This window comes from Trachurus trachurus (genome assembly GCF_905171665.1).
Source record: "Trachurus trachurus genome assembly, chromosome: 4".
Lineage (NCBI taxonomy): Eukaryota > Metazoa > Chordata > Actinopteri > Carangiformes > Carangidae > Trachurus > Trachurus trachurus.
Genome location: NC_139898.1, coordinates 33084543 through 33098092, shown reverse-complemented (window position 1 = coordinate 33098092; position 13550 = coordinate 33084543). Strand labels below are relative to the sequence as shown.

Sequence of the window (13550 nt, the reverse complement as noted above, 5' to 3'; positions counted from 1 at the left end):
AATATTCCATCAATCTCTCATTGAGTAAAGATGAATATAATGTATAGACTGTGCTCATTAGACTAATCCCCCTATAATTAAGTGGGACTCTGGGGTCTGTTTTCTGTGATTTTGGTATGGGGCTTATGATGGACTTAAGCCAAACTGATGGTATTATGCTATGTTCAAAACAGTGATAAAATAAATTAAACAAAATTTGAGCTAACTTAGGTGATTTCAACAATTCATTTGGTAAATCATCTATACCTGTAGCTTTGCCTGCCTTTGCCTTATCAATAGCCTTCCCCACTTCCCCCATATCAATCTCCACATTAAGCTCACTATTACTTTGAAAATTAACTTCTAGCATGTCTTTTTCCAGACTACCTTTTAATAAACACATATCTTGTAGGAATCCTTCATCAAATCCTTCCGCGTCATTTTCAAATAAACTAGCAAAATCCTTCTCCCATTTAACCAACACTTGTGTTGTCTCTCTAATTAAATGATCTCCTTCACCCCATATTTCCATTGGGATACATTTTTTACGTTTTGGCCCTAATTTATTTATTTCGCTCCAAAAACGCTGTGGATTGGATGATTGAATTTCCTCCAGATATAGTAGTTGTCCTCTTTGATATCTCCTTTTATACAACCGTAACCTCTTATCAAATACATGCTGACATTGTCTGAATTTCTCTAGAAGTTGCTGCTTGTCTCCTCTGGCTCCTTTACATCTTAAAAACAACTTTTCTGAGTTATGCATAGAATACCATAAGTCCTGTAACTCCTTGTTCCAATAAGGTTTGCTGATTTTATATTTTCTCTCTGTTCTCTTATTATAATGCTTGTTCTGTGAGTGTTTTCCCATTTCATCATACACCAACTGACAAAAATCTTCATACCATCCATCTAATAATTCTTGTGTTTCAAAACATAAGTTCTGCTTATCTGCCAGAGCCATCAGCTCCCTGTGACTCTTATCAGAACAAAAAAAATCATTTGGTAATTTTCTGCTTATCCCTCTTTTACATTGTTTTGGTTGATCACTCCCCCTCTCTACATCTAACCTAATCCCTTCCCCAACAGTGAAATTCAATTTTAACAGAGAGTGGTCAGGCAATTTACTACGTTCTCCCACAAGGTCCATACAACCTATTACTTCTACCATTTGGTTCGCTGTTATCACTTCAAACATGTTGCATGTTCTCAAACATTCATAAGAAGTTGCTATATAATCTACAACTGCCTTACCCCTTCTAGATACCGAGGTATAGTTATCATTAAGTGGACATATTCTCCCATTTACGAGACACATTTTAGAATCTTTAAGAAATTCTATAAATGCTTCTCCATGTTTATTTACCACCTCTTCTAGGGCGGCTCTCCTTGGTACCTCATCTATTTCCATAACATAATCTTCTAAATTACCCACCCTACTGTTTACATCTCCACATAGATATATAGCATCCACAACTGAATATAAATAAATCAAACTCAATAAATAACCAAAAAAGCTGGATGCATCTCTTCCCCATGTAGATGTCTCAGGTGGGAGGTAACATGAGAAAATAATAAAACAATATTGTGAAGACAAACTACTAAACTGTAGTCCAAGGATTCCGTCCACATCTTTACTTATTACTTTTATTTCATAGAGAGTTAGTAAGTCACACTTGACACAAATACCTACGCCCCCTGAGCCCTTGGGTGCTTTAACATGCTTCTCTCTGTTGTTACCATACCAGATGTACCCCTCAATGTCAATAGAACCCTCTCCAATCAGATGTGTTTCATTCAGTGAGATTACATCTGGTTTTAGGTGATTTAAAATCACAGTTCTCAACTCACAGTTGTTTTCAGTCCATCCGTTGACATTCCAGTGAATTAAAGATAGATTTAAGTCAACCTGTGTAGTTGTGGATGCAGCTCAGTCCTCTCCTCTCTCCTCCTCTCGGTGCCTGCCGCTGTGTCCTCCGCCCGCTGCAACACGTTCCGAATCCCGTCTCACCAGTCGGCCGTTCCCTGTAATGAAGAAGTCTTTTCCAGAAGGCATCTCTCCCAGGATGGTTTTGAAGTTGAGATCGATCAGGCGCTCCGTGTGTGATTTAGCGGATCTAATATAGACCCCGCGGAACATCTCACTATGCTTCAGCTCCTTCTTTTGCCTCAGCACTGTCACCTTCTCCTTTGTTGTGTTCAGTTCCACCTTTATCAGCCCCGGGCCCCGTCCTCTCGGTGCTAGGCGCTGCACAGCCACGGCTGTCGGTACCGGGTCGCATTTCAGTCCCTCTGCCAGCAGCCGTCTCGCTCGCCGCATCAAGTCCTCGCCGTCTTCAAAGGGGAGGCCCGAGATAATGATGGAAACATCAGGGTCAAACTCGGCCCGTTTAACTTTCTTGTTGAAGTTGGTTTCCATTCTGTCGATTCTCGCTGTCACATGTCCTATTTCCGTATCCACGTTGGCCAGAATTTCCGAGTGCTTCCTTTGCAACTCTGCTTTCATGTCCGCTTGATTTTGCGTAATCAGTTCAACCATTGAGTCTCGCATATTGTTGATTTTACCAACCATCGAGTCCCGCATGCTGTTGATTCTGCCATCCAGCTGTTTTTCCAGAGATGATTGTTCTTCTCTATTCGGTCTCTGAATGTTTTCTCCAAGGAGCAACGCGTCTCCTCCATTTTCTCATTGAGTTTTTTCAACTCTTCCATGACCGACGTCTCAGAAGTTTTTGCGCTCCTGAGTTCTCTACTGTTGTCCGTCATGCTTGGCGCTTAGTTAGACGTCAATTTAGTTTTGCTTTCTCAATTTATCTTAATTTGTTGTCTCAATTTGTTTGGAGCACGCCGCGAGGTGTGTCTCCCTCTCACCCGGAACAGGAAGTATCTGTAATTGAGTAGCTTTTTTGGGTAACACTTTACTTGAATAGGTATTCATAAGTTTGACATAACAGCTGTCATAACCATCAATGAATACTTATGACAGCTGTAGTTAAGTGTCATTCGGTAAGTTATGTCACTTTTAATGCAAAGTTGACATTGTTTGAGATGTTTTTGTTCTGACAACTTGACATAAAGACAATTTAAACTGTCATAGCAGACCTAATGGCCAAACTTTAAAAGTTATGTCAAGTTCTCATAACAAGGAACATCTCAAATAATGTCAACTTTGCATCAAAAGTGACATAACTTACCGAATGACACTTAACCACAGCTGTCATAAGTATTCACTGATGTTTATGACAGTTACCCTTTTTTGGTACTCTTTCCAGCCCTGGAGATAAATCATTTTCAACGACAACTCAAGCTTTTCCAGGACATTTGACTCATTTTCCAAAATTGGTCAACCATTTTCCAGGTTTTCCAGGTTTTCCAGGACACGTGGGAAACCTGAATTCAGAAAGAGAGAGGAGGAGGAGTGTGTGTTTGTCCGATCGATCGCCCGATGAGCTGCAGCACCGACTGTTTATTCACACTGCAAAAACTCAAAATCTTACCAAGAATATTTGTCTCATTTCTAGTCAAAACAAATCTCATTCTACTTAAAATAAGACTCATCACATAAAAAGTAGCTTGTTTCTAGACAGTTTTTCCTTCTTTCAAGCAGATTTTCACTTGAAATAAGTAGAAAAATCTGATAGTGGAGCAAGTTTTTCTTTCTTATTACAAGCACAAAAAACTTGCTTTCACTGGCAGATTTTTCTACTTATTTCAAGTGAAAATTTGTTTGTAACAAGTGAAAATGATCTAAAAACAAGTACATTTTTAGGTGATGAGTCTTATTTTAAGTGGAAAGAGACTGGAAAGTTTTGACTAGAAATGAGACATTTTGACAAGAAAAAGGACAAATATTCTTGGAAAGATTTTGAGTTTTTGCAGTGTAAAAACAAAGCGCGACCTGAAGGAAAGAAGGCAAGAAGGACGAAGGGAAAGAAGGAAGGAAGGAAGGAAGGAAGGAAGGAAGGACAAAGGGAAAGAAGGAAGGGGAAAAGGAAGGAAAGATAGATGGAGGGAGGGAACAGATTTGTTCTAGGAAGGAAGAAGGGAGGAAGAAGGGAAAGAAGGGAGGAAAGAAGGAAGGGAAAAAGGAAGGAAGATAGATAGATGGAGGGAGGGAACAGATTGGGTCAAAGGGAAGGAAGAAGGAAGGAAGGGAGGGAGGGAATAAGGAAAGAAAGATGGAGGGAGGGAACAGATTTGAAGGGAAAGAAGGGAGGAAAGAAGGAAGAGAAAAAAGGAAAGATAGATAGATGGCAGATTTTTCTACTTATTCAAGTGAATATTTGTTTGAAACAGGTGAAAATTATCTAAAAACAAGTACATTTTTAGGTGATGAGTCTTATTTTGTGAAAAGAGATTAGTTTTGACTAGAAATGAGACAAATATTCTTGGAAAGAGTTTGAGTTTTTGCAGTGTAAAAACGCGACCTGAACAGAGCCAATTGGTCCCGACTGGAGGTGTGTGTGTGTGTGTGTGTGTGTGTGTGTGTGTGTGTGTGTGTGTGTGTGTGTGTGTGTGTGTGTGTGTGTGTGTGTGTGTGTGTGTGTGTGTGTGTGTGTGTGTGTGTGTGTGTGTGGCTGCCAGCTGCCCCGTGACCCCGGCCGGTGCTGCTGGCGCTGCAGACGACCGGCCCATCGGACCATCATCCGTTATGATGTCACAGACGTGTCGTCGCCACGGAGACGACGGTGATTTACGCCGCCGGAGATTTTACTGAAATTAAAAACTGATCTGAGCAGAAGAAGAAGAAGAGGAAGAGGAGGAGACGATCAATCACTCTGATCGATGACGTCACCGCAGCAGATCCATCGATTATCTGCAACCGTCGGTTCAGACAAAAACAACAACACCTCCTCTTCTTCATCTTCATCATCATCTTCTTCTTCATCTTCATCAACTTCTTCTTCTTCATCATCCTCATCCTCCTCTTCATCATCATCCTCCTCCTCTTCTTCATCATCCTCATCCTCCTCCTCTTCTTCATCATCCTCATCCTCCTCCTCTTCATCAACTTCTTTTTCTTCTTCATCTTCATCATCCTCCTCTTCTTCATCTTCATCATCATCTTCTTCTTCATCTTCATCATCATCTTCTTCTTCATCTTCATCAACTTCTTCTTCATCATCATCCTCATCCTCTTCTTCATCATCCTCATCCTCCTCCTCTTCTTCATCATCCTCTTCATCAACTTCTTTTTCTTCTTCATCTTCATCATCATCTTCTTCTTCATCTTCATCATCATCTTCTTCTTCATCTTCATCATCTTCATCCTCCTCCTCTTCTTCATCATCCTCTTCATCAACTTCTTTTTCTTCTTCATCTTCATCATCATCATCATCATCATCATGATCTTCATTTTCATCGTCATCTTTTTCTTCTCTATCATCTTAATCATTTTCCTCTTCCTCCTCTTCTTCATCATCTTCTTCTTCATCTTCATCATCTTCATCCTCCTCTTCTTCTTCATCATCATTCTCTTCTTCATCATCATTCTCTTCTTCATCATCTTCATCATCTTCTTCCTCTTCATCATCATTTTCTTCTTCATCCTCCTCTTCTTCATCATCCCTCTTGTTCTTCTTCATCTTCATCATCATCCTCCTCTTCTTCATCATCATCATTCTTTTTCTTCATCTTCATCATCTTCTTCCTCTTCATCATCATTTTCTTCTTCATCCTCCTCTTCTTCATCATCTTCATCTTCATCATCACTGGACTGATGGCGGATCTGACCGTGTTAGCTTTAGCATTAGCTTTAGCATTAGCTTTAGCATTAGCTTTAGCGTTAGCGTTAGGTGTGTGTTGATCCGAGAGGACGCGACCTGCTCCACCTGTCTCCCATCGCCACGGTAACCGCCCCGTTATCTCCCGTCGCCACCCAGCGGCGCCGTAACGAGCTCATCCATCACCATGACGGAGACGCCGAGGTCGTCACGACGACGGCTCGACAGCGAGGTGGGAGGGGGGGGGGGAGGGGGGTCAAATAACGATCAGCTGTGGTGGAGTTCATCTGTGTTTCTACTGCACGACTGTTTGACTGACTCACACACACACACACGCACACACACACACACACACTAACACACACACGCAGACACACACATTGATCAGATAAACATTGAACAGTTTATCTGACTCGCACACGTGTGTTTGTTTTGTTCACAGGAAACAAACTGACCTCTAAAGGTCACCGTGAGCTTTTAATTTGAAGGATCTTTGAGATCAGTAACTTCTGTATTGTGTGTGTGTACTAGTGATGCGCGGGCTGACCCGGCGGAGGTGTGAGGGAACCGGATGAGACGACGGCTGGCCGCATCAGCAGAGCAGGGTTGGTTTCACAGAGAGCAGAGACTGGGGAGGACGAGAGGCGGCGGCCACCGCGGCTGCTACACGCTGCACTGTGACTCTCTCACTCCTCATGAGCTCCACAGTCCACACTGACAAGCTACCGGCAACACAGCACCTCTGTCTGCCCTTTCAAAGTAAAAAAGGCCGCTGTCTGACGTTTAATAGCAGCGGGGCGGGTTGGGGCGGGTTGTGAAAATAGATGCGGTGGTGCGGGGCGGGCTGGGGCGGGTCAGAATACTTCATAGATGCGGGACCCGCGGGTTGGAAAAAAACCCGGCCCGCGCATCACTAGTGTGTAGGTACTATCAACATTTTCCCTTATCTTTATTTCTTTTCTTTTCTTTTTCTGTTTCCTTTTTAATTTTGTTATTTCTCTACCTTGAACAAGGTATGTGATTATTATTTCTTTACTGTGCTTCAATTATTTGTTAGATCAAGGTGAGGTCATGTTAAGCCTTTCAGGTTTCAGACCTCACCTGCACATTTCTTTTGTCGTATCTTTCTTACTAGTAAGAGAGATAAGTAAATGTTTTGTTCTATTTTATATGTGCAAATAAATAAAGTCTAAAGAAAAAAAAAGTCTAAAGTGTGTGTGTCTGTATCTGCAGCAGCTTCACTGACTCTTTTTACCCACAATGCATGGAGGTAAAGGTAAATATTTCAAAATAAAAGCCAGGAGCAGAGGCCAAATTATATGTTATGTCCTATAATAATAATATTAATATAAATAAATAAATAAAAATAATAAGCTTAAAGATGCAGATATTGATTATGATCAATATGGCTGATCACATTTCAGAGTTCAGGTGAATAATATGAAGTGATGTGATGAGATTCTCTGTAACCACGGCGACCTCTGCTGGTCACTGTCTGAACTGATTTTTTTTTTTTTTTTTTTAATCTGTGCTGGAGGAGCTCACACACACACACACACACACACACACACACACACACACACACACAGACTCCACCCGTCCCAGCAGCTCAGGTGTGATGAACGTTGAACTCACCTTGACGGTCTGGTCTAAGGACGCCGTGGCGACGCGGGCCTGAGCTCCCATCAGGCCGCAGTGCAGGTCGGTGACGGGCAGAGAGTGGCGGGACAGGACGTGGCGAGGCTCGGGGGTGTGGCTTAAATCCAGCTGGATCACACTGACACACACACACACACACACACACACACACAGAGTCAGAAATGAGGAAGACATGTTCATGTTCAAATAATTTGAATTTGATATTAAAGCTGTTGGTCTGTCCAGGAGTCTCATTTATTAAACTGTGCGTAGGATCGTTACTAGAAGTGTGCGTGCATATGACAAAAAATATACAGATTTATAAAACCCTGCGTATGCACATCTAAATAAACATAAACTTCCCTTCATAGATCCCAGATCCACTCTAATGCTGAACTCGCTTCAGCACATAGGCTACTGTGTTTACACGGACACGATCTGAACAGAAAAGACAAAAGTGGTGTTGCGTTCTCACTTTTTATTTCACTTTTAGACGAGCGTTTTTCGGGGGAAATCTGCGTGCACACAAAGGTTTGTGGAATCCGACATGTTTGTTGTTATTGTCCTGTACTGGCGCCTTCCTGTGACGTAAACGTGTACGCAACGTGAGCAGATCGGAGCAGACTTTTGCGTTTTTAGACGGGAACGCGACGGTGGAGCGTTTTTTAAAATTCCACTCTGGAGGGTGGTTTCACTATTTTGCTTTTTGGGCCTTTTTCGCCTTTAAAGACCCACTCCCGTGAAAATCATGTTTTTTCGTGCTTTTCACATGTTCCTATGGCATCTTTCTTGTGTTAGAGCAAATATCAGCAGAAAAGGAAGTGCAAAATTGCATTTCTGAGTTTTTCTGCCTTCAAACTGCTGTGAACCAACAGCAGACACAAACTGTTTCAGGGAGACTGGAGCTGACGTGTCACAGCTCCAGGGGAGGGCACTAGTGCTACAAGCTCCCGCCCCGCTCTGCATCTGGCTCAGAGGTGAAAGGCTTCACAGCTCGGTGAAGTTGTCAAGGTATAACAGGTATAGCTCACCTGGTAGAGCAGCTTGCACCGAGAGCAAGGACTATGTTCCAGTCTAGGATCGAATCCCAGTGTGTAGTTTTACGCTAAACGCGCTGAATCTGTAATTGTACAATGTCCAGCTGTCAGCGAGCGGGGGGTGGGGTACGAGGAGGTGGCTGGGCAGCGCAGCGCAGTCTCCGCCCACCCTCCAGAGGTGCATTGCTAATGAGCTGGTTTTAAAATGACCAAAAAGGGTCGTGGGAGGGGGACTTTAATGGAAAGTCACAGTTGAGAGAGAGACAGGAAATGGGGAGGCAGAGAGGGGGGAATGACATGCAGGAAAGCACACACATGGGGCGGCTGCTCTACCAACTGAGCTAAACACCACCCCGCACTATTTTGCATTTTTAAGCCCCAAAAACGTCTAAATCTAAACGAAAGACGCATCCCATAAAATATTCTGTCATTTTCACCCGTGAGCGTTGTCATGTAAACAGAGCCTTAGTTCCAACCCAGAGCTCAACTCTAGGGAATCTGAAACGAGTTATTAACCAGTCGTCACCATCATGGGCCAGAAAGAAGATCCTCTGCCTCCATGGTGCAGCGTTACGCACGGGGCTCGCCGCTGCATTTATACATTTAGATGCCTCAATCAGTCATCCATCGACCGCCTTCAACTCATCCAAAACGCAGCAGCCAGACTTCTCACTAGGTCAAAAAAGTCCTGTCACATCACTCCCATACTCGCCGCTCTGCACTGGTTACCAATATCCTTCAGAATTCAATTTAAGGTTTTACTGCTCACATACAAAGCTTTCCATGGTCAAGCCCCCAGCTACATTATTTTCTATTTCTCTGGAGCGGCCTGGCAGAATAATTTCCTTCGAGATGAATAAAGTTTTATCTAATCTAATCTAATCTAATACATCTGTGACCTCATTCATCACCACACCCCCAGTCGTTCCCTCAGATCAGCAGACCAGGACCTCCTGTCAGTCCCTCGGACCCGTCTGAAAACCAAGGGGGACCGGGCCTTTGGGGCAGTGGCCCCGAAGATGTGGAACGTGCTCCCACTGGAGATGAGATTTGCCCAGTCGGCAGACTGTTACAAGGGTCAACTGAAGACTCTTTTGTTTAAAAGGGCTTTTGGGTGTTAGGTGTTGTGGGATGTGACTCACCTCTCATTTAATATTGTTTTGGCTTGATCCCTCGGGTCGGTCAAGTGCCACATGATGTTCTCCTGTGTTTTTATCTTTGCTGTTCCTTTGTAACATGCACAGTATTTTCTATTTTTATTTGCGTATTGCTATTTATTGTATTATGGTTTTTATGTACGCTGTGAAGCACTCTGGGAAGGGTGCTATATAAATAAAGTACTTACTAGAGTGATTAGACTGATCGATTAATTAAAATAATTAGCAGAATCAGTTAGATTCTGAAGAATGAATGAACATGACACTTTTCTTTATGTCGGTTTTTGTGATGAACGGCATAAAGTAGGACTGATAACAAGGAAACAGAGTGGAATGATTGTGTGAACAATTACTGGTTAATGCTTTATTCCGTCTTCTTCTCCTCCTGCGCTCCGGGAGTGGACAACATGACGGAGACACGGTGGTGATTAAATATAAATAAAAGAAGGAATTTTGATTTTGAAGTTCTAGTTTGATTCCAAGAAGATGTTTCTGAAACAATGACTCAGTCCAAAGCAAAATAACACTGTTGAATTAAATCATGGCTTTAACGCATGATACGGGTTGAAATTAACTGTGTGACGGGCGGAAATAAAAACATGATCGTTCAATCTGACGTCAGTTCACCACCACAACGCGTACGCATGGGGCAGAGTTTGCTTCTAGGCCCCGGTTTGTGCGAACAACACGTTTATAAATGAAGCCCCAGGTGTGTGTGTGTCCAGGTGTGTGTGTGTCCAGGTGTGTGTGTGTGTTACCTGCACAGACTCCACACCAGAGCCAGGTTGTCTTTGCCTCCAGACACAAAATGGCTGCTGTCGTCGGTGAACTTCAGACAGGTGACGTCCTGGTAGTGACGGCTGAGGACGGACAGCAGCTTCCCTGTGCACACCTGGACCAATCAGAGAGAGAGACAGTTTGACCCGACAGGTTGCCATGGAAACCAGACACCTCTAAGCAGAACATACCATAATCAAAAAGGGCAAAGAAGCCTGACCTCCCACAGGTAGACGGCCTCGGCCACGCCGGCCGCCAGGTAGTGGCCGCTGGGTGAAGCCGTCAGACACGTGACCACACCGGGACACATGATCTTCTGCTGCAGCTGGTCCTGCAACACACACACACACACACACACACACACACACACACACACACACACACACACACACACACACACACACACACACACACTGATCAATCATCAATATTGGTTTGCTCAGGTGTGATCAGGTTTCACTTCCTGACCACCAGGCCCTTTCAAAATAAAATGCTTAAATAAAAAATAGAAATCTAGAATTTTTTAACTTTTTTTTTAGATATTTTACCACTTTTTGACATTTTTAAACTTTTTTTTTTAATTGCATCACCTTTTTCTAGAATTTTTTATTTTTTTTCTTAGAAATGTTACCATTTTTTTCTAGACATTTATAAACTTTCTTTTTGAGATATTGTTACCACGTTTTTTCCAGAAATTTCACTAAAATGTTTCCAAAGATACCGTACATATTCAATCCAATTCCACTGGCCCTAATTTGAACATCCAACAATGTTCTTTAGTCTCAGAACAATAATTTGTGAATTTCTGGTGTTTGTTTCAAAATGTTGTCCAATGTGGGTCCATGATCTAATTTGTGTTAGTTCAGGGTCCTTGATGTAAAAAAGTTTGAGAACCACTGGTTTAGATAAACAGAAGATAGAATAACTTTATTGTCATTGCTCATGTAGGCTACAGTGAGAATTTGTCTGGCAGCTCTCTACAATCTCTAAATGCAACAAAAGAAAACAACATTAATAAATAGAAACTATAAACAATGGAGTATCAATCCATCTTGTGTAGTATAGGTGTATGTGTAGGCTAAACGGTGTAATCTCAACAATAGTGACCCCTGCTGTGAGTGCAGAGTCAAGATCAAGAATGTATAGACCCTTTCAGAGAGTATAAACAAATACAGGTGTGGCTCATTAGAAAACGCTCTGGTACACTAAATGTAATGGAGCCTTAATTAGTATCCTTGGTGACACCTGTCTTTGTTTATACTCTCTGAAAGGGTCTATATGCAAATGTGTGATTATTGTATATTTATTGTGGACCTATTATGGCTTTTATATCATGTCTGTAGGCTACTTTACTCTTATCCGTAAGTAGCTAATAAGTAATAACGGCTATTAATAATAACAATAATAACAACTAACAGTGAGCAGCAATGTGTGCAATATAGGCTACACATATTATTCAAATAACGCCAGGTAAACAGCAGGTCGCGTGCTGTTTTTAAAACGACAGCTTGTCTGAATGAATGAGGTCCACCTGTGACTCCACGCGCGCAAAGAGCGGTGTGTGAGTGTTATTACAGTTTTTCTCGATTGCTAAGACACATTTCTCTAAAGCTGCTCTCTCTCCTTTTCTCTAAACTGTGAACACAAACCCCAATTTTCAAGCTACATTCACAAAACCTCAGACTCTTCTTGCAAAATCAAACTTCAAAACAGTTCTATGTTGTCAAATCGTGCCCCGAGTCAATCAAAATTAAAAACACTAACTGAGCAGTCACTAAACACAACGCTCAGGACATGAAGCTGTAGAAATAAATGTTTATTGTTCACTGTAAAAAACCTGTGCATTTCGCACTTCTCTCCTTCCCTTTCTTTCACCCTCCTCCCTCCCTCCCCACGTCCATTTCATCCCCTTTTCCTTCCTTCTTTTTTCTTCCCAGTTCATCCCTCCCTCCCTCATCCTCTCTTCCTTCACCCTGTCGTCTCTCATCTTCTGCTCTTCCTCTCCTCCTCCTCTCCCTCCATAAATGCATGTTGCAAAACAAAAAAACTGTGCATTTAGCACTTTTACAGCACAAAAACAAACAGAAATCTTGTGCATTTAGCACTTGTATGAAGTAAGCCTACGTAAAAATAAAGTACAAAAATATAGAAATGAGAAGTGCAAAACTCAGCCACAGCATCATTTCTCTGTACTGGGTCAGGCTACAGGACTTCACCCTGAACTGGTTTATATATGTGCCCTCACATCATTGGACACAAGTGTTGTGTTCAACCGGTGAAACCTGTGCTTTAGTTGTGTTTGACTTTTGCCACCTGTGCTCAGCATTATGCAACACAGGTGCATCACAATGAAAATGTGTTGGTGAGTTGTGTCTAAACAGGTGAAAAGTGCTGATGGTTTTGTCAAAAGAGAGTGACTGGTTCAATCAGTGGGTTCAGACAACCGAGCACTTGGTTCAGACAACAGGTTTTTCAAAGGAGGTTAAATTAAATCGAAAGCAACTGGACTTAGTTAAATGTCCAGGAATATAACTAAGTCCAGTTGCTTTCGATTTAACCTCCTTTGAAATACGGTACTATGACCTGGACAAATGAGAATATGCACCGGCTTATTCAGACAACAGGGTTTAGTGTTTTAGCAGGTGAGAAAAGCTGTATTAGTGTGGTCATGTGCATGCAGCAGGTATGTCCACAGATGTGTCCAGATGTGTCCAGGTGTGTGTGTCCAGCTGTGCTCCCTCCTACCTTCCTCTGGATCTCCCACACGTTGATGAAGTTCTTCCCGAGCTGCGCGGACAGCAGGAACTCCCCGCGGAGCAGCGCCAGCGTGCGCGCGGAGCTGTTGCCCCCCCGGTAGGACAGCAGGCTGGAGCCGCTGTGGGGGTCGAACACGGTGCTGTTCCACAGCTGAGAGCCGCAGTCGCTGCTCAGCACCACCTCCAGAGGAGCCGCCATGTTCGGCTCAGTCAGACAGGCAGAACAACAGCACAGCAGCACCACGAGGAAACACGCCGGCTGTCCGCGCGGCGCAGCCCGACGTCACGTCCGGCTGGCTCCCGGTGCATTGTGGGAGATGTAGGAGCGGAGTCGCAGATGGATAAATAGGTGGTTTTTCTTCTCCAACTTCATTTACATTCAAATTAACAGTTAAGTTTTAGATTCTTTTTCATTATTCATATTTTATTTCATGTTAATAATATTCATATTGTATTTATTATTTTATTTTATTTTATTTTTTC

General features: G+C 42.7%; 1 protein-coding gene across 1 annotated transcript in view; it reads right to left on the bottom strand.

The window, feature by feature from the left end:
- The window catches only part of wdr18 (WD repeat domain 18), a 40108-nt gene extending 26817 nt beyond the window's left edge, over positions 1 to 13291 (bottom strand). Inside the window, exons 1-4 of the mRNA XM_083970321.1 lie at positions 13057 to 13291; positions 10532 to 10642; positions 10293 to 10426; positions 7338 to 7479 (exon numbers count right to left, since the gene is read on the bottom strand). Coding sequence (XP_083826447.1) covers positions 7338 to 7479; positions 10293 to 10426; positions 10532 to 10642; positions 13057 to 13266 — 597 coding nt within the window. The 5' untranslated portion in view covers positions 13267 to 13291. The remainder of the gene's footprint in view (positions 1 to 7337; positions 7480 to 10292; positions 10427 to 10531; positions 10643 to 13056) is intronic.
- Between the last annotated feature and the right edge of the window lie 259 nt (positions 13292 to 13550).